Source organism: Mizuhopecten yessoensis, unplaced genomic scaffold (assembly GCF_002113885.1).
Source record: "Mizuhopecten yessoensis strain PY_sf001 unplaced genomic scaffold, ASM211388v2 scaffold5519, whole genome shotgun sequence".
In the NCBI taxonomy this organism is placed as follows: Eukaryota; Metazoa; Mollusca; class Bivalvia; order Pectinida; family Pectinidae; genus Mizuhopecten; species Mizuhopecten yessoensis.
Genome location: NW_018406089.1, coordinates 965,317 through 985,322, shown reverse-complemented (window position 1 = coordinate 985,322; position 20,006 = coordinate 965,317). Strand labels below are relative to the sequence as shown.

General features: G+C 34.8%; 2 protein-coding genes across 2 annotated transcripts in view; both read right to left on the bottom strand.

Moving 5' to 3' along the window:
• Positions 1-1,203: 1,203 nt before the first annotated feature.
• On the bottom strand, positions 1,204-10,619 carry LOC110450777 (stimulated by retinoic acid gene 6 protein-like). Its single transcript, XM_021498483.1, has 8 exons — positions 10,510-10,619; positions 9,044-9,167; positions 8,585-8,742; positions 8,384-8,432; positions 6,778-6,895; positions 3,050-3,181; positions 2,381-2,544; positions 1,204-1,867 (listed from the first exon to the last, which is right to left on the bottom strand). Exons 1-8 carry the CDS (start codon positions 10,549-10,551, stop codon positions 1,554-1,556), a joined length of 1,101 nt encoding a protein of 366 aa, XP_021354158.1. The 5' UTR covers positions 10,552-10,619; the 3' UTR covers positions 1,204-1,553.
• Positions 10,620-11,788: 1,169 nt separating this feature from the next.
• Positions 11,789-20,006, bottom strand: part of LOC110450780 (stimulated by retinoic acid gene 6 protein-like) — a 25,586-nt gene continuing 17,368 nt past the window's right edge. The window contains exons 5-9 of the mRNA XM_021498485.1: positions 15,078-15,198; positions 13,857-13,917; positions 12,512-12,634; positions 12,136-12,186; positions 11,789-11,872 (exon numbers count right to left, since the gene is read on the bottom strand). Of these exons, the coding sequence (XP_021354160.1) occupies positions 11,789-11,872; positions 12,136-12,186; positions 12,512-12,634; positions 13,857-13,917; positions 15,078-15,198 (440 nt within the window). The remainder of the gene's footprint in view (positions 11,873-12,135; positions 12,187-12,511; positions 12,635-13,856; positions 13,918-15,077; positions 15,199-20,006) is intronic.

The following is a 20,006-nucleotide window of genomic DNA, read 5'->3' as shown; positions in this document are numbered from 1 at the left end:
AAGGGACATACATGTAGATACGGTGTGTATTATTTTTTTATCAATGACTTTATACAATTTTGAAAGATAATGACGTTACTCTTGATAGAGTATATATAAATGGAAGATACAATGAAATTTAATAAAAAAGATAAAATACAACAAGCAAATTTGTGGAATTTATATCCCCCGCTTGCAGTAAATATTGTAGGTAACCATTATTGAGGTTAGGTTTAAACATGCGAGTATCATGCTGTTGAAACATAATTTATAGCTTGAAACTCGAAAAAAAAAGCCTTATACCTCATTAATTATCCGTAAATATGCACAAATCACACCGGTTGGCAAACGAAGCATGAATCGGATATGCATACGGAATTTGGTTGAAATATCTGCACAATAATTACAGCAATTATCACACGAAAACCAAAGAGTGCCCGAGATGGCTGGAAAGACAGTGGAACACAAACCTTGTTATCAAGTTTGAAGGAATTTGGCTAATATTTGTTAGAGTTATTAAGCGGAAAGTTAATCAAGGGGCCATAACCCTGTTACCAGATTTGAAGACAATCGGATAAAATTTGCGAGAGTAATTGAACAGAAACTGCAGATAATGACATTTTTCGTTAATCAAGGGGCCAAAACTCGGCCAAATAAAGTCCGCTGGTAGTGGTCATCGAACTTGGCCGACCCCTTCAGACATTTAACCCTTTTACGAAGTTTGAAGAAAATCGGTTAACATTTATTTAACAGAGAGATTTAACAGACAGACAGATAGACAGACAGACAGACGGACGGACAGGTATGAACAATATGTAAATGTAGTTTGTAATGATAGCGTCATGTATGAGCAATATGTACATGTAGTTTGTAACGAAAGCGTCTTGTATGAGCAATATGATAGTGTAGTTTGTAACGATAGCGTCATGTATGAGCAATATGTAAATGTTGTTTATTATGATAGCGTCATGTATGAGCAATATGTAAATATAGTTTGTAGTGATAGCGTCATGTATGAGCCATATATAAATTTAGTTTGTAACGATAGCGTCATGTATGAGCCATATGTAAATATAGTTTGTCGTGATAGCGTCATGTATGAGCAATATGTAAATTTAGTTTGTAACGATAGCGTCATGTATGAGCAATATGTAAATATTGTTTATTATTATTGCGTCATGTTTGAGCAATATGTTAATATAGTTTGTAGTGATAGCGTCATATACAATTTAAGACCAATATGCGTATGTAGTTTGTAATGATAACATCAATATATGAGCAATATGTAAACGTTGTTTAAAGAAAAAAAATAACTACAGCAGGCCAAATGCACCCAAGTTCCAACAAGTGAAAAAAAGCCAACTCCACATCTATGATTGTGTTTTATGCAATTCAAAAATAGTGTCAACTTAAACACACATTGAAATCTTTTTAAGGCAGCATGTACAAATATTTTCATGAAAAGATAAAAGGAATCGCATCATGTAAAATAACATTTGGTGTGATTATATGATAAAGTTAGAAACCACAGGAAAACAAGTATGTCAAGCGTAAGAAAACAATTAGTTTTATCACTATTTGACAGCCAAAGAGGGATTCTTCAGCAGAGTATAGACTTTAAGCCAGCGGTTATGTATCCTCTGATTGTATTTAGGTAACGGACTGATGGCGGTAACTTTATCTACCGTTCTGTAACTTCTCACAGGCAATGTCGTCGATATCGATGTGTTCCCGGACCTTGTTGTCACGTCAAGTGATGACGTGGCGCGTTGCATTGGTACTTGGATGTTGCCCGGCAACCTGTGACAGAGCAGGTCACAAAACACTACCAATACAGGATGACAGTGGACCAGCTCCATTTGAAGGAAACTTACGTACGCCATGTAACCTACAAAACACGAGCAAAAAAGCTAAATACATTCTTTTGTAGTGATTATTGTTATTTTAGACCGATATAGAACTAGAGAAGTTACAGCGAGCACCCGACAGTGTACAACCTCCACACATACATCGATATAACCCAATTTAAAGGATCAAACTATTTAACATGTATCATTCACAAGGTGGCACATTCAGAGCCTACGATATTGTGATGACACATTTCATTACAGCGTTAGTGAGCGCAAACTCTCGACTTTCGAGAATGTGGACGCATGGTATACAAGGAGACATAACTCTGTCTGTATTTCGGCAAGAGACTCGTTTTCAGTACAAGACACTCGGTGACAGTGTAAATGGATAAGATGCCAAGGCAGCAATGACCAGGTGACTGACAGGCTGATAGACGGAATACAAACCTGTACTCCCTCGTGTATTACAGGTTAATGTCTAACAAAGATCGAAAAAATCATATCAAAGTTGATTTCTATAGGTATTTAGCGGAACGGTTTATCTCCCTTACCTGTATCCCAAGTCTCAAAACCATTCATGAGTCCGCTTCTGTCTATTCTTCCAAAAAAGACTACACCCAGAAAAATGGCTTTAAAAATCTTCATAAGACAGCGGACTATTCCGATGAATATGTAGTAGAAAAACACGAAATACGCCATGTTGTGATAGGCTTTTCTACAATAGAAAGAGCGTAAATCCATAATCCCTTAATATAACGACACATACGCTACGTGTCATATGTACCAGTTATCTATGATTAGTCTCATGCAAATATCAATTAGTAAATAATATTTTCTGTCAGTTAGATGGGGGCTAATTATTTTGTTTTCATTAAATGGCTATAGGTTGAAACATTTTGTTCGAACACCTTTTATTTCTTATCTGATGCTCCATTTCTTTGTGTTTATTATTAAGAGGTATTGCATTCACACATTAAAATCCTGCAAACATTACCTTACATTATCCTGTTAAGGCCAGCTTCTTTTGTTGATATTGTTATGATGATAAATTATTACAAACAATGAAACTACAGTTTAATGAAACCTATGTGAATTGATTATCTAATTTATAAGTAATTCAGATAAGATTTACGTCATACTAAGCAGATGATCCTATACCGAAATTAGAAGGAAATATATATATATACACGAATATGCCAAATGCCGTTTCTAGGGCGCACCTGTTGTTGAGAGCCAACACGGGGTCCGGCCACTTCGAGTCCTTATTGGTCACTTTGTGGTCCTGTAAAAGCCACTTCCTGGACACGAATTTTTGTAGCCAGTATATCACAAAGGCAATGGCAGATGTCGTTCTGGAACATGGCAAAATATGTAATGAATAAAACCAACCTCACAAAAATATGTAGATAATACAATATTAATCACACAAAAGGATGTCAGTAGGAGAAGATCAGACTACAAAAATATAAAAATCAATAAATGATGCCAAAAGAATCTCAGGAAAAAGGTGTTACATTGTAGGTTAAATATCAAACTCTTCCTTAAAGGAGACCAATAGTGTAATCTTCCCTCAAAGGGAAACCAATATCACCCTCCCCTTCAAATGGAAACCAATATTAACATCCCCCAAAAGGGAAACCAATATCACCTCCCCCCTCAAAGAGAAACCAATATCACCTTCCACCTCAAAGGGTAACCAATATTAACCTCCCCTCAAAGGGAAACCCATATCACATTCCCCCTCAAAGGGAAACTAATATCACCTTTCCCTCAAAAGAAAACCAATACTCCCCTCAACTTCCAAAAAATCGTCACCAATGAGATTACATCAGATCGAGACCTCACAGACAACAACAGGAGTTAATGTGATACAAAGTCACGTAACTTTATCCTATTATTACCAGTTCAGTTCTGGTACAGTACAACCTGTCTAAACCCGCCCCTGTCTAATTCGGATCCCTGTTTAAACCGGCTGATTTTTGGTCCCGGCATTTTCCCTATGTAATTTCATTTCAGTAAATTTTATTGAAAAAAATAAAAAGGATTGGACAACATGCTATGCCTTTATTAGTCCTCTACTTGTCAGAACTACAAACACACATTAACTATTTAGAAAGAAAGGGAGAGAAATGTAACAGAAGTAGTTACAGAAATAGTGATGCAAGGGGAGTAACTCCCACTGAAAATTCAGTTAATTGAGACCAAGGATCCTCCAAGTGTTAGACAGCAACAAATCCACAAGCTACTAGGGATTCTGACCAAAAAGGTCCTAAGCCATACACTGGCTTAGGTCATTCACCCCAGCAGACCTTGGATCCTTGCCATGCAAAACTAGGAGATTTTTGGTTATATATAATTAAGGTGGCTCCACACATCGTCATCAGCGTCCATTTTCGTGACGTACTTCCGGAAAAAGTACAGCTCAGACTCAATTATCTTGATCGAAATGTGCATGTACACCGTGTCGTCATTTCCGTATTGCGTATCGGGCATTCAATATCGTAGTGCAAATTATAGTAACACCTGGGCCGTTTTCGTTTAAACGGTCAAACCGATCGGACCACAGTTGTTCGTTTATTAAATAAGACCGGACCTAGTAATCTGATGCTGCTTTAAAGCGAGTCTTAAGAAAGCCTTGCAAGGCCTGCATACACATTTGCAGGTCCGCCAGGATTTATACCCGAAATTGTTACATTTATAAACGGTCAAACCGGTTGTTCCGCATACACGAACAGGCCCCTGGTAAACAATAGTACACGGGCGTGCCGATGATATGTCAACACCCGATATCGAGATTTTACCGGGAAATGTATAATCAAACGTATAAACGGACTCACGGGTAGACAGTGACATGAGACCAGACGACCTCAAGAAGGTCATATAGGAAACACATGGAATGCGGACGTACCGACCTCACATGTGCATTTCACGTGCTTACACGAGTTCATAAGCTCGAGGTCGTTACGATTTTCGCTGTTGATTAAGTCGTGTTTACAAATGTAGTCTACTTACTCTGTGAAAATAATGTTATGTAAAATATCAAGATACCTATAAAATGCATGTGTGAGTGCACGTGAGAACGGCATACCATGCGGTAGCCTCTTTTCACATATGTACCTGACATGTAACTATAAATATACCGTGAGTTAGCGGACTGTGGAATGATGTCCAAAGTGTAATGACTTAGTGTAATTTGGTTCCATTAAAGAACAATAAATTGATAATTTGGATATCATATTTTTGATTTATTTCCATCATTTTTGTTATATGTAAACAGAGACAACTGTCATTGTGTAAATGTCATCCCTCTGCAAAAAGTTCCGATTTTTTTCAAGGAAGGTAACTCTCACCCGGATCAAAGTGATTGTAAAATGTAAAATAAATTAATTATAAAGCCATTGTGTATATTTTTTTCAATTTCCCATTCTATATGTATAGATCTTTGTGTCCTGTTTGCTTTTAGCTTGTAGATAATCACTTTTACCCGTACAAATTCAATAAAAAAACCACTTTGTGTAACATGTGTTACATATTTTGCGATAAATAAAATATTTGTAGGGTTAATTAGAAATGCTTCTTTTCATTTTATTATTGTTGTTATTGTTCTGAACAATGCCACACACACAAAAAAACGGAAAATATTGAAATTGACGAAAATTCAATTTTTTGTTATTATTTCCAAAAAAAGTCCCCAAACTATCGGAATGTATAGATTTTCATAAAATCAACTCTACATAGTTGCATAACCATTATATGAAAGTTTCAACGTATTTGGCTGGTTAATTGCGAAAGTGTGGAGCCACCTTAAACATTTTCTGCGGAAGTCATCAATTTTTATCATCAACATCAAACCACAATCTATATCATTTATCAATTTATAAAGTAGGAATTATTTTTTATAGAAAAACTTGTGAGAAAGATAAATTTGTTTTGCACAGTAGAGTAACAACTAATGGTGGTTAAAAACTCTCTTTGCATCAGTGATAAAGAGTGATACTTTTTCAAGTATAGTAGCATTATTATCATCACTACATTGTGAACAACCATTGAGTAAGACATTCATATTGTTATGCATATGATGATCATTCGGTAAGGAGTTCATCAGACCACATGTCTTTGGTTATTAAAGTTTTAACATTCAAAAAGGTAGTGGTAGGGAGTTTCTTGATCCTGTCTGCAATCACAAGTAGGTGAACCATTATAAAGGTCAAATTTCAAGTTACTGGCATTATTCCGTAGTTGGCATAGAATAATATAAATTCTTCTGCATCCTGAATATTTAAATAGGGTTATATCATTATGAGGTTTGTTAAGATTTTTTAGGTGTTTTTTAAACTGAGATAGGGACTGGGAGTTAGTGATAGAAGAGTCCAACTGATAAAACTTGTTGAAAGTGTCAGGAAAGTAACTGTTCAAATAATTATCTGTTCGTCAGCGAGGCGGATTAAAAATTCAATTTCCCCTTAACTCATATCTTTTTCTTTTAATATCATTAATAAATGGATCAATACTATTTCATAAATAAATAAAGAGTCATTATGCAGAATTCTATACATTAAACCCAATTTTTGTTTATTTCTTCTTTCAGCTAATGCTTCCCATTCTAATTCCTCATAAAGCGTCACATGGGACGCTGATGTCCCCATATAATCATTGTAGTTAAAACCTGTATAAACCGGACCCTGTCCATTCCGAAAACCGGCATTATTTCAAAACGTTGGCATAGTCATCCATGTAAAAACAACCTGTTTATTCCGGTCCTGAAATTTCTCTCTGCCGACAACAATCTAAAGCAAACACATTCCAAACAAAGTATCGCTATCCGATGTTGGGGCTCCCTTTATTTGTATTATATACAGCATATTTTGTAAATATTTAAACGTTGCAATTGATTCATTTATTCTGTATGTATGTGAATTATTCACGCGGTATGACAAAGATTACTTACATGACTGTCAGAAAGGGCTGAAGGAAGATCATGGGTACATCACCCAGAATCGGTAGTACTATTAAATATGCAACACATATGCAGACAATCGACAGCACAAGCATCTGTATCACGTAGCCTGTAAAGAGAGTTGGTTATTTAGAGGAATTGTTTAAACAGCTGAACATTTAATATGGTAAGAAATTATAAAAGTATACCATAGCGTCAACTACAAATAAAGAAACCTCAAAGTAGTGTACCCCTTATGATGTATCTTGTCCAATTCAGGTAAGGTTTTCGGTGACCAGCTATCAAATGTCTCCTGATAACGTTAGACATAGACATAATAGTTCAAAATCAAGTCTTCATGACGACTGTTACATGTATCTAGTTCAATATTGATTTCATTTCTGTTAGTTAACCCTAGATACCCCATTTATTTGTCAACAGGACGCATTCACCCGCAAAATATCTATACGTTTTACAGACGGTTAGAGTGATAAATCCATTAATGAATCAATAGGTGGTATGTGTAATCCTTAATATAGGAAGACTGGCGTTTATACTGAGTATGGTAATGAAATGACCAAATTGTCATACAGTGTTGTAGTGAGGTGATCGTTACATAAAACTGTCAATACATGTTGCATAGTTTGGTCGTGAAATAACCATTATTTACAAGATGTAGATTAATGTACATGTAATTAAGGTTTGGTAATAAGGTGCAAACGGTAAACGTCATCGTTTGTAGGAAAAGTAACCGTTATATGCATTCTGTGGGTAAATGTCATAGAATTTAGAAGCCTTGGTAGCACTGCTACTAATTGCGGCAGTTTGGTAGTGAGGTGACCGTTCTTGTTATATGATAGTATGTAGGTAAATATGATAGAACTTGGAAGCAATGTTCACACTGTTGTTATATGCAGCAGTTTAGTAGTGAGGTGACCGTTCTTGTTATATGATAGGATGTAGGTAAATATTATAGAACTTGGAAGCAATGTTATCACTGTTGTTTAATGCAGCAGTTTGGAAATGAGGTGACCGACATTTTAATACTGCAGGAAAATGTTCATAACTATGGCAGTGAGGAGAGTTTTATTTATATATTTATACGCTGTAGCTAAAAGTCATGGTTTGGCATTGTAATTAAAATGATTTGCATTACGTTAGTGTATGTACTACGGATAAATATCAGCGTTTGGAAGAGAAATGACATTATTTGTCATATTTAGAGTTATGTAACAGAATTTGGTAGAGAGGTGACAATTATTGTCACAATATAGATATATATGTTAAATAGTTTAATTTGTTAGTGAGTTAAATATTATTCTCATTTGTTAATTAATGAGTTAGGTGACCGTTATTTGTATGTCAAGATTTCAATTTGCTGAGGAACAGTTTGCCGTATATATTAAAACTTCAATTGTTTAGGGTAAATAAGATGGAAATTAAATCACATTTGCGAGAAAGCGAGGAAAGTCTATAAGGCATTTATTTTCATGACGGCACTTGTTAAGAAACGTTGGTCCTTTTGCAAATTTGAATTGTCACAAACAGATAAAAAATTACGCTTAATTTAAATGTTTACAGTATCATTATGTTATGCAACAAGAAATAAAATACTCACTCCAAAAGAGGTAGGCTATCTGGGTACCAGAATAATGTAAACTATTTGTCTGAAAGGCAGAAACAAATCATTTTTGCAGATAAAAAACAATTCAGTACATTGTGAATATCTCTCTCCTAATTCCAACACAATACATGTTTTCTAGCTATGGTCCAGACACCATAGCAACTTCATTTGATTTTTCAAATTATCTACCCTTACCATTACTGTAACAGCCGATTGTTGACGAGCCTCGCTAGGAACACACGAAAAATCCCCTTTATACAGTGCCTCCAAGTTCTTCCGATAGGAGATCATAATTTGAAAAATGACGACACCTGACATCAGAGTTGTAATTGTGAAGGAAACGTAGAAAGACGCTGTGGAGGATATCACAAGTTGTCTATTATGTACTCATATTAGTTAATATGGACCTAACATTTTGAAATGATGAGTATAACTTTTAATGGAAATATCTATACCTCACTTAAAAAACGTTGCAATGATAACAAATAACACATCGAACATAACTGTTTACTTTGAATTATATACAAATCAAGCCATTGTGATATTTAATATCTACCTTATCCATCAACGGTATCAACACTGTGACATAATATCGTACAGGACAATGTGTGACACAATTTAATGTATGTTATTACTTTGGTGTATGTTACTTACCTTTTAGAACGTTATTCAATGTATCTAAGATTGGACCAAAAATAGAGTCGGTTGTGTTCTGCGACATGTGTTTTTCCCCGTACTGAATAAGAAATGTTCCGACTCCTAACACAAGTATCGATATCTGAAATAAATCAGTAATTGTTGTATACGGGCTGGCATACACACATAAATGATAAAACGAACCTGATGTCATGATGGATTTATTAAATATCAGTAATTAAAACAAAAATCCAATAATCCAATTCATTTCATAGTTAAACCAATAAATCCAAAGAAAAAACATAGTATAGTGAATTGCATGATGAAAAGAGTAAGCTAGTAACAAATATGTTAAACAAATGCATATGTTTAAGGTAAAAGCTGTGTAAATGGTGAATACCAAATCAATTCAGGAAACCAGGAAAGTTTTAATGTAAACAAAAGAAAACTAACTGTGAAGAATATTTACACCATACAACACCCATTGAGTTAATATTAAGCTAGGGTGATATGAGGGTTGTAAAGTGAGATGGTAAAATGTCGTGAGGTATATCAATAGTTCTGTAGGCTCGGTTTCAAAAAACACCTACGCAAACAAACCCTCAACCAGGATAGACAACGCAACAAAAGGAGGAAGTACTTTATGAAAAACACAAAAGAAGGCCAATAATCGTATATTTTGTAATATCTAGGAATGTCTGTCCTTCGCCAACGTGATCAAACACAAAAAGAATTTAATCACGGTAGACATTGAAGTTTCATCATTGGAAGTAAATCATCAAAGCGTCATTTATATGTTGTCTTAATTGTATATTAAATATTATTGCTGCCTCTTAAAGAGTAAACTAATGGCTTTAATATTTAATTGTTTATTTATGTTTATTTATAGAAATACCGCATCAACTACGGTGAAGGATCGGGTATCATAGACACAAAGACACGAGAAACCGCCACACTGACATAAGGGGAAGACAACTCTGTTTATTTGTTCATCATCACATAAACACAAAGGAATGCAACTCTAGTAGCAATGACACACAAACTAAAAGAGAGAAAATCCGCCAATAAAAAGCAATTATTGAAAATGTGTAGTTTGACATATCTAAATAGGAAAGCTATTGAAATACACAGTGAACTTTAATATAATTTCTTCAATATAAATGGTATCTCACATTGGTCCACTGCAGAAAGACCACAAGAGCTTTTGTAAAATCTTTTTTATCAGGTTTTGAAAATCATGCACTGTCAGAAGTTTAGAAACACAATTAATGCAGTCAGTTTTTGTTTCTTTCGTGATCTCATTGAAAGAAAGCAATATTGTTTCTGCTTTAAGCAATAATTATGACATGGAATTTATTTTTTATTATATGTTTCATTTTCCATTCAATTAAAAATCCATAACTTAATTAACTCCGAGTAGGTCAGTAGAAAATGCTCTAGTAGAGGTGAACGTTTGCTAGCACTCGACGTGAGCGTATACATACCTGATACAAACAAATGAGTGCCACGGTAAAGGTGACGACCATGCGCTGTGAATACCTGAAGGCCCTGTCTCCTTTGTAGCTCAGTTGTATGGTGTCTACAAATCTGGATATGTAATTACTGAAAGAAAACTCACACACTTAATAGATCATTTATAAACAAAATTTCAACCAAAATTTCATTACAAAACTGACAAGTGATGTTGCGGATATATCGGTCCGCATTCTGGTACGATATTATAATAGTTAACCCATAGGGTCCATTTTCGGTGGAAATTTGAAATCATTTGTTTTGATTGTGTGGGGAGAAAATTGATGGCTTTATAATCAATAGAATAACACAATATAATAAACAATTAAAATGATAGGACATGATAATACTATATATCGGGAAATTTTCGTCGCAGTTTCCGTCTTTTTCAACCCCAGCAATTAGGGCGAATTGAGCATGACAGCGAATATTAGTACACAGCATACCCTATATAGCAATTACATGTTAAGGGCGAAAGTAATATTGGGCTAATATAGATTTTTCAATTGCAGGGCGAGTATTTGACTGGGCGAAATTTTCCCGGTATACAGTAGTTTAATCCTTCCTTGTTCGCCCAAGCTTCTTAAGCAGAAGACAACATTAGCTTTGTTGAAACACGATGGAAGCTGTAACTCAGCCATGGACTTGTTCGCGAATGAGGGTTATCACAGAAAGCAAGAAAGAACTGTTTCAAGACATTGTGCGAGTAGATTGTGTAAAGCTGATCCAGCTCAGGGGATTTTATGGCAACTTTATGATGATATAGCACAATTAGTAATTGTTTTTTTTGTGCGACCCGTGTCAATTATTCAGGTATATTGACAGATATGTCAATGTCAGCAAAATGGTTCATTACATCAATTATTAGCCCTATTGTGTAAATTTTATTCAGGAAGTAAATGTTCGGCTTGTTGGACAAGTCTTTTGTCATTCGAACAGTTTGGTAAGATGATTTTATCTCTGTGACCAGTAAGGCTTTTGGTGATGCTGTTTACACTCTGTACTGCAGTTTCCCCCCGAAACCATTGTTGAATTAAATGAGAAGTGAACATTCGATATAAATCTGCTAGTGAATGGTTAATTAAGTCCTTCGCCATCGCTTTCCCGCTCTTTTAGTGTTCTTTGCATAGTTTTTCATTGCATTATATGGGAATTATATGTTCTCATACAGGACTCAGAGACTTTTAATTGACTAAGGTGGTAGTCCCCATTATTTTGATATTTTCTACATGAATTAAGAGATAGATAAACTTACCCTGATGTTGTTGGTTCGTCTGTTCTCATGAATAGCTCTCTGACATGCTGAATCTGTTTTGAGTTGGCTAAGCGGTCACTCTTCAAATAGTGCATATCATATAATGGAAAACAATAAATGTTACTTTCTCAAGTTGTCTATAACTGCTTTATAAGTGAAGCATATATTCTTACAAAAATGTTAGGAGGTGAACTGTTTTAAATAATCATAACATTACTCATTGCGTAATAAATTATATACACATTATAATTACATTTTACAGTATAGGTCCTGTGTGAGAGCAGGTTTGAATACATGTGTACAGAATTTATGCATATCAAAACAAAGCAATCGTACTACTTACTTTGTTTGTACAGGTGGGGACCTGTTCTCCATGTATTAATCCATAGTCTCGCTAGAATTAATAGGAGAAATGCACTAATCATATTTCAGTGATTGTCCGTTGAGTAAACACGCTTATATTGATTGTATATCTTACAGTCAAATACGTTCATGAATCATGAAAGCACAACTTTAATAAACCAATGGTTTTCAAAATAGGTTAAATGTGACTAATTGGAAAAGTGATGTAGGTGCCTTCGGCATGGTATTTCCTCTAAAATGGTGCTGTTAGGACACTTAACCTAATAATACAAAACAAAACCTAAAACCAAGCTTATATAAAGAATGAAGTACTTGTGACAGATGAAACAAGTAAACAAACGATCGCCTGCACACACCTGTCTACACGCCCGGATAGTGGTCTTTACATCAGTCGCCAACATACAGAGGAACCGAAGAGCGAGATAGAAAAGGCACAACGACTGTGGTATGGCCAGCATTATTAATGTCATCGTCACGATCTTAATAAAACAAAACACGTACATACCAAATTAGAAATACGCTTTTTTATTAGACACGTTTCATCTAATGCATTTCACAACAAAAAATAGCGAAAAGTTCATTCAATATGATAAGCAGCTGTGGAAATATATCATTTTAAAGTAATTCGGTGTTTTATACATTCGGTCATTGTGCACTTCAATGAGATCATAGCAACTTCTTTTCAATAGTATTTTTTAACTCTTGTGACGATTTGTTTCTAAAAATTTCAGTTTGAAGTGCGCTCCGGGCACGGGTCGCATATTTCCCGCATATTATAGAGGGCCGGAGTTCTGACGTTAATCGACGACAGACCGATATGAAAAAAGTCGATAAAACGTCAGAATAATTCGAACTAGTACTGGAGGAGCTGTATTTCAAGATGTTATATTATAACATCTGAATATATCATTAACATTTCCAACTTATGATTACAGATCTTTGCATTGTTGTAGCAAACACGTTAGATTCCCGTGGTTGTACTTAACATTATTGACGTTATTTCCCATTTATGTATAGATAGAATACAACACTGTTGGACCGAATAAAGACTTCATCAGTAAATGTTCTTTTCAATCAAACAAAGATATTGTAACGTGACCGGCTAGAGGATTCCACAACACATACTTCAACATCAGAGTTCTATTTGCTCGTTATTTACAGTTTGTACATTGCATTCCCTACATAGTCAGAATAACACCTGAGAGGATCACATAGCTAGCAATCCGCAGCTACAAATGTAACAATACTATGTTTACATGTCTGTACTTCCTGGAGTGAGTTTCTACCTGTTCTTCACGAACCCCAATCTGGTCTTCCCTACCTTCCCATTACTCATTTGTACCTGAGGCCATTCTGCAGCAGTGACAGCTCCCATGATCTTAAAGGTCAATCTCCCTGGCTAAGCCATATGTCAGTCTACCTGCTATCAGCACGGTCCCCCTCCCAGTGTCTCAGTCTACCTGCTATCAGCACGGTACCCCTCCCAGTGTTTCAGTCTGCACTATATCAATGTGCCCTACTAAACAATTTCTCTAGTCTAAGATAGACGAGTATAGCTACACACATATAAAATCATCACAACATATATGCAACAACTTCATATTTGCCTCAAAACCCACCAAAAAAATGAATAGTTATTGTATTTTTATTTATTTCTGTTGGTTTAACCTCTATTTAGATTGCTTATTGGTTTTTACTTACCCATTCTGAGGTCGGCAAGCATTCGATATAATCTTTCATAGGCAGTAAAGATTTAACAAGACTGCAAATCAGAACACAAAATGTTAAATGGATAAGATATCTGGAACAGCAAATACCAATGGTGTTATAAAACGCTAAGTTATCTTGCTAGAAGATGGAAAGAATTCTTAATAGCAGTTAAGTACTGCTTGAAATCAAAACTGAAAACAAAACTAATTTCAGAATTTGTTATTGATGTTAAATTCTAATTAGACATATACACGTTTGTTACATATATATCTATATATTTATAAAAAGAAAGAAGGGATAACACACAGAGATGGCGAGTCTGGTGTTATCGGATGTATAGATAAGGAAGAAGTAAAATGTCATTGATTAGAAAGGAATGGTGGTGGGGGTGTTGTACGTTTACACCCCGCCGTAGATCCATGTTTAGACATATATTTCTGCACTACTGGCTAGGGTGACACCGCCGAATTGAAAAGAAAGAACAGGAAATGTAAGCTAACCCAAAAAGGAAAACTTTTTATAGAAAAATGTTAACATTTAGTATTGAGTTTCTCGAACACCATTTTGTTATTATAATTAAACCATAGATATATTTAGCCTTCATTTTTTGCGTTTCTTGGGCGCACCAGCGCGTGTGTCTTTTTATAGAAATCGTTTAGTTGAGTCAGGTATACATTAAAATGTTAGCTTGCCGGGTACCCAAAACGGAACACCTCATCATAAAAGTCAGTTTATGAAAATAATGCTTAACAGCGTTTAAAATACTTTTTTTCGTTTCAAGAAAGTTTTGACCCTTTCTGGTAAATTGAAGTAATTTATTCATTCAAGTATTCAGTTGAACAAACAGTTGTTTCCGTGAATAGAAATATGATACGATGTTTATGTTGTCGCACCGTAAGATTTATGAATTTTTGAAGTCAGTTCGTGATCAAGGCATGGGAGGTAGGCAAATATAATTTGCCCCAAGTTGCTTAAAACTTGCTCAATTTTTATTTAGAATAGATATCATATATTTGTAAAGCAAAATTAACATGGCTGCAACATAAAGATAAAAAGTGTTCTTTGAGGGTAGCCTCATGTTAAAGAGAAAAGAAATTCAACATACATTTAGTTCGATAAAACAATGAAAAAACTGGAATTTTGTTGTCTTTTTTTCTCCTCGCAGATGACATTGAGGAAGCGATGTACAATATAGAGGAACCGGTATATTACCATACGATTGCATAGCCGAGTCCGATGGTAGAGTGTACGAATCTGAATCTGGGCGCCAAGCAAACAAACAAAGGGTAATAGGTGATTCCAATCACAACAGCACTCGCCATGATCCATAAGTCTGTAAGTACAACATAATGTATTAGCCAGACTGGATTGTTTTAACATCATTCATTTCCTACGTTCACTTATTTAATATTAAGCTATAGTAAAATTATCATTTAAAGATTCATGTTTGGTTTAAAACCGTGACTGCTTTGTGATTTCTTGAAATTTAAGAAAATTGCAGTCACGGTGTTGGTCATTTGTAATATTATTGTGCGTACTCGTACATAAAATGTGTTTTGACAGACAAAAATCAAGAAATTTAGCCTGGCATTTCACAGGCAAAGTTTTAGTACTTCATTAAATAGTAAACCTCATGAAAATAAACGATATAATGAGTTTAATATGGCGTGGTTATATTTCAAATTTCAAAGAGTTGAATAGGGAAGCTCATATAAGAGAAGTGTTCTTGAAATATGAAGTGTTGTATTTATGAATTAAATGCAGGGTTTAACTAATGAAAAATGCGCTCGAAATATGAAGTGTTGTATATATAAATTACGTGCAGGGTTTGACTAATGAAAAATGCGCTCGAAATATGCTGCGTTTGTAAGGTGATGACTATGGAAATGTTGCGTTTGTAAGGTGATCACTATGGAAATGTTGCGTTTGTAAGGTGATGACTTTGGAAATGTTGCGTTTGTAAGGTGATGACTATAGAAATGTTACGTTTGTAAGGTGATCACTATAGAAATGTAACGTTTGTAAGTTGATGACTATAGAAATGTAATGTTTGTAAGGTGATGACTATGGAAATGTTGCGTTTGTAAGGTGATCACTATGGAAATGTTGCATTTGTAAGGTGATGACTTTGGAAATGTTGCGTTTGTAAGGGGATGACTATAGAAATGTTACGTTTGTAAGGCGATGACTATGGAAATGTAACAATTTTAAGATGATGACTATAAAAAAATAAGTTTTTAATGTAATCACTATGGAAATATTGCGTTTGTAAGATAATCTGTATGGAAATGTTACGTTTGTAAGGTGATGACTGTAGAAATGTTACGTTTGTAAGGTGATGACCATAGAAATGTTACGTTTGTCAGGTGATCATTATGGAAATGTTACGTCTGTAAGGTGATGACTATGGAAATGTTACGTTTGTAAGGTGATCATTATAGAAATGTTACGTTTGTAAGGTGATGACCATAGAAATGTTACGTTTGTCAGGTGATCACTATGGAAATGTTGCGTTTGTAAGGTGATCACTATGGAAATGTTGCGTGTGTAAGGTGATGACTTTGGAAATGTTGCGTTTGTAAGGGGATGACTATAGAAATGTTACGTTTGTAAGGCGATGACTATGCAAATGTTACGTTTGTTAGGTGATCACTATAGAAATGTTACGTTTGTAAGGTGATGACTATGGAAATGTTGCGTTTGTAAGGTGATCACTATGGAAATGTTGCATTTGTAAGGTGATGACTTTGGAAATGTTGCGTTTGTAAGGGGATGACTATAGAAATGTTACGTTTGTAAGGCGATGACTATGCAAATGTTACGTTTGTTAGGTGATCACTATAGAAATGTTACGTTTGTAAGGTGTTGACTGTAGAAATGTTACGTTTGTAAGGTGATCACTATGGAAATGTTGCATTTGTAAGGTGATGACTTTGGAAATGTTGCGTTTGTAAGGGGATGACTATAGAAATGTTACGTTTGTAAGGCGATGACTATGCAAATGTTACGTTTGTTAGGTGATCACTATAGAAATGTTACGTTTGTAAGGTGATTACCATAGAAATGTTACGTTTGTCAGGTGATCACTATGGAAATGTTGCGTTTGTAAGGTGATGACTTTGGAAATGTTGCGTTTGTAAGTTGATGACTATAGAAATGTTACGTTTGTAAGGCGATGACTATGGAAATGTAACAATTTTAAGATGATGACTATAAAAAAATAAGTTTTTAATGTAATCACTATGGAAATATTACGTTTGTAAGATAATCTGTATGGAAATGTTACGTTTGTAAGGTGATGACTATGGAAATGGTACTTTTGTAAGGTGATCACTATTGGCATGTTACGTTTGAAAGGCGATGACTATGGAAAATGTAATGTTTGTAAGGTGATACTATGGAAATGTTACGTTTGTAAGGCGATGACGATGGAAAATGTTACGTTTGTAAGGCGATGCCTATGGAAAATGTTACGTTTGTAAGGCGATAACTATGGAAAATGTAATGATTGTAAGATGATGACTATAGAAATGTTACGTTTGAAAGGCGATGACTATGGAAAATGTTACGCTTGTAAGGCGATGACTATGGAAAATGTCACGTTTGTAAGGCGATGACTATGGAAATGTAAAAATTTTAAGATGATGACTATAAAAAAATAAGTTTTTAATGTAATCACTATGGAAATATTACGTTTGTAAGATAATCTGTATGGAAATGTTACGTTTGTAAGGTGATCACTATGGAAAATGTAATGATTGTAAGATGAAGACCATAGAAATGTTACGTTTGTAAGGCGATCACTTTAGAAATGCTACGTTTGTAAGGTGATGACTATAGAAATGTAACGTTTGTAAGGTGATTAATATAGAAATGTTACGTTTGTAAGGTGATCACTATGGAAAATGTAATGATTGTAAGATGATGACTATAGAAATGTTACGTTTGAAAGGCGATGACTATGGAAAATGTAACGTTTGTAAGGTGATGACTATAGAAAGGTTACGTTTGTAAGGTGATCACTATAGAAATGTCACGTTAGTAAGGTGATGACTATGGAAATGTAACGTCTGTAATGTGATGACTATAATGTTACGTTTGTAAGGCGATGACTATGGAAAATGTCACGTTTGTAAGGCGATGACTATGGAAATGTAAAAATTTTAAGATGATGACTATAAAAAAATAAGTTTTTAATGTAATCACTATGGAAATATTACGTTAGTAAGATAATCTGTATGGAAATGTTACGTTTGTAAGGTGATCACTATGGACATGTAACGTCTGTAATGTGATGACTATAGAAATGTAACGTTTGTAAGGTGATGACTATGGTAATGTTACGTTTGTAAGGCGATGACTATGGAAAATGTTACGTTTATAAGGCGATGACTATGGAAAATGTTACGCTTGTAAGGCGATGACTATGGAAAATGTAACGTTTGTAAGGTGATGACTTTAGAAATGTTACGTTTGTAAGGTGATCACTATAGAAATGTCACGTTAGTAAGGTGATGACTATGGAAATGTAACGTCTGTAATGTGACGACTATAGAAATGTTACGTTTGTAAGGCGATGACGATGGAAAATGTTACGTTTGTAAGGCGATAACTATGGAAAATGTAATGATTGTAAGATGATGACCATAGAAATATTACGTTTGTAAGGCGATGACTATGGAAAATGTAACGTTTGTAAGGCGATGCCTATAGAAATGTTACGTTTGTAAGGTGTTGACTGTAGAAATGTTACGTTTGTAAGGCGATGTCTATGGAAAATGTTACGTTTGTAAGGCGGTGACTATGGAAAATGTTACGTTTGTAAGGCGATAACTATGGAAAATGTAATGATTGTAAGATGATGACTATAGAAATGTTACGTTTGAAAGGCGATGACTATGGAAAATGTAACGTTTGTAAGGTGATGACTATGGAAATGGTACTTTTGTAAGGTGATCACTATTGGCATGTTACGTTTGAAAGGCGATGACTATGGAAAATGTAATGTTTGTAAGGTGATGACTGTAGAAATGTTACGTTTGTAAGGCGATGCCTATGGAAAATGTTACGTTTGTAAGGCAATGACTATGGAAATGTTACGTTTGTAAGGTGATCACTATGGAAAATGTAATGATTGTAAGATGATGACTATAGAAATGTTACGTTTGAAAGGCGATGACTATGGAAAATGTAACGTTTGTAAGGCGATGCCTATAGAAATGTTACGTTTGTAAGGTGTTGACTGTAGAAATGTTACGTTTGTAAGGTGATAACTATGGAAATGTTACGTTTGTAAGGTGATCACTATGGAAAATGTAATGATTGTAAGATGATGACTATAGAAATGTTACGTTTGAAAGGCGATTACTATGGAAAATGTAATGTTTGTAAGGTGCTGACTATAGAACTGTTACGTTTGTTAGGAGATGATTATGGAAATGTTAGTTTGTTAGGTGATTACTTTAGAAATGTTACGTTTGCAAGGTGGTTACTATAGGAATGTTACGTTTGTAAGGTGATGACTATAGAAATGTAACGTTTGTAAGGTGATGACTTTAGAAATGTTACGTTTGTAAGGTGATCACTATGGAAATGTAACGTCTGTAATGTGATGACTATAGAAATGTAACGTTTGTAAGGTGATTAATATAGAAATGTTACGTTTGTAAGGTGATCACTATGGAAAATGTAATGATTGTAAGATGATGACTATAGAAATGTTACGTTTGAAAGGCGATTACTATGGAAAATGTAATGTTTGTAAGGTGATACTATGGAAATGTTACGTTTGTAAGGCGATAACTATGGAAAATGTAATGATTGTAAGATGAAGACCATAGAAATATTACGTTTGTAAGGCGATGACTATGGAAAATGTAACGTTTGTAAGGCGATGACTATAGAAATATTACGTTTGTAAGGTGATCACTATTGGCATGTTACGTTTGAAAGGCGATGACTATGGAAAATGTAACGTTTGTAAGGCGATGACTATAGAAATGTTACGTTTGTAAGGTGATCACTATTGGCCTGTTACGTTTGAAAGGCGATGACTATGGGAAATGTAACGTTTGTAAGGTGATGACTATGGAAATGTTACGTTTGTAAGGCGATAACTATGGAAAATGTAATGATTGTAAG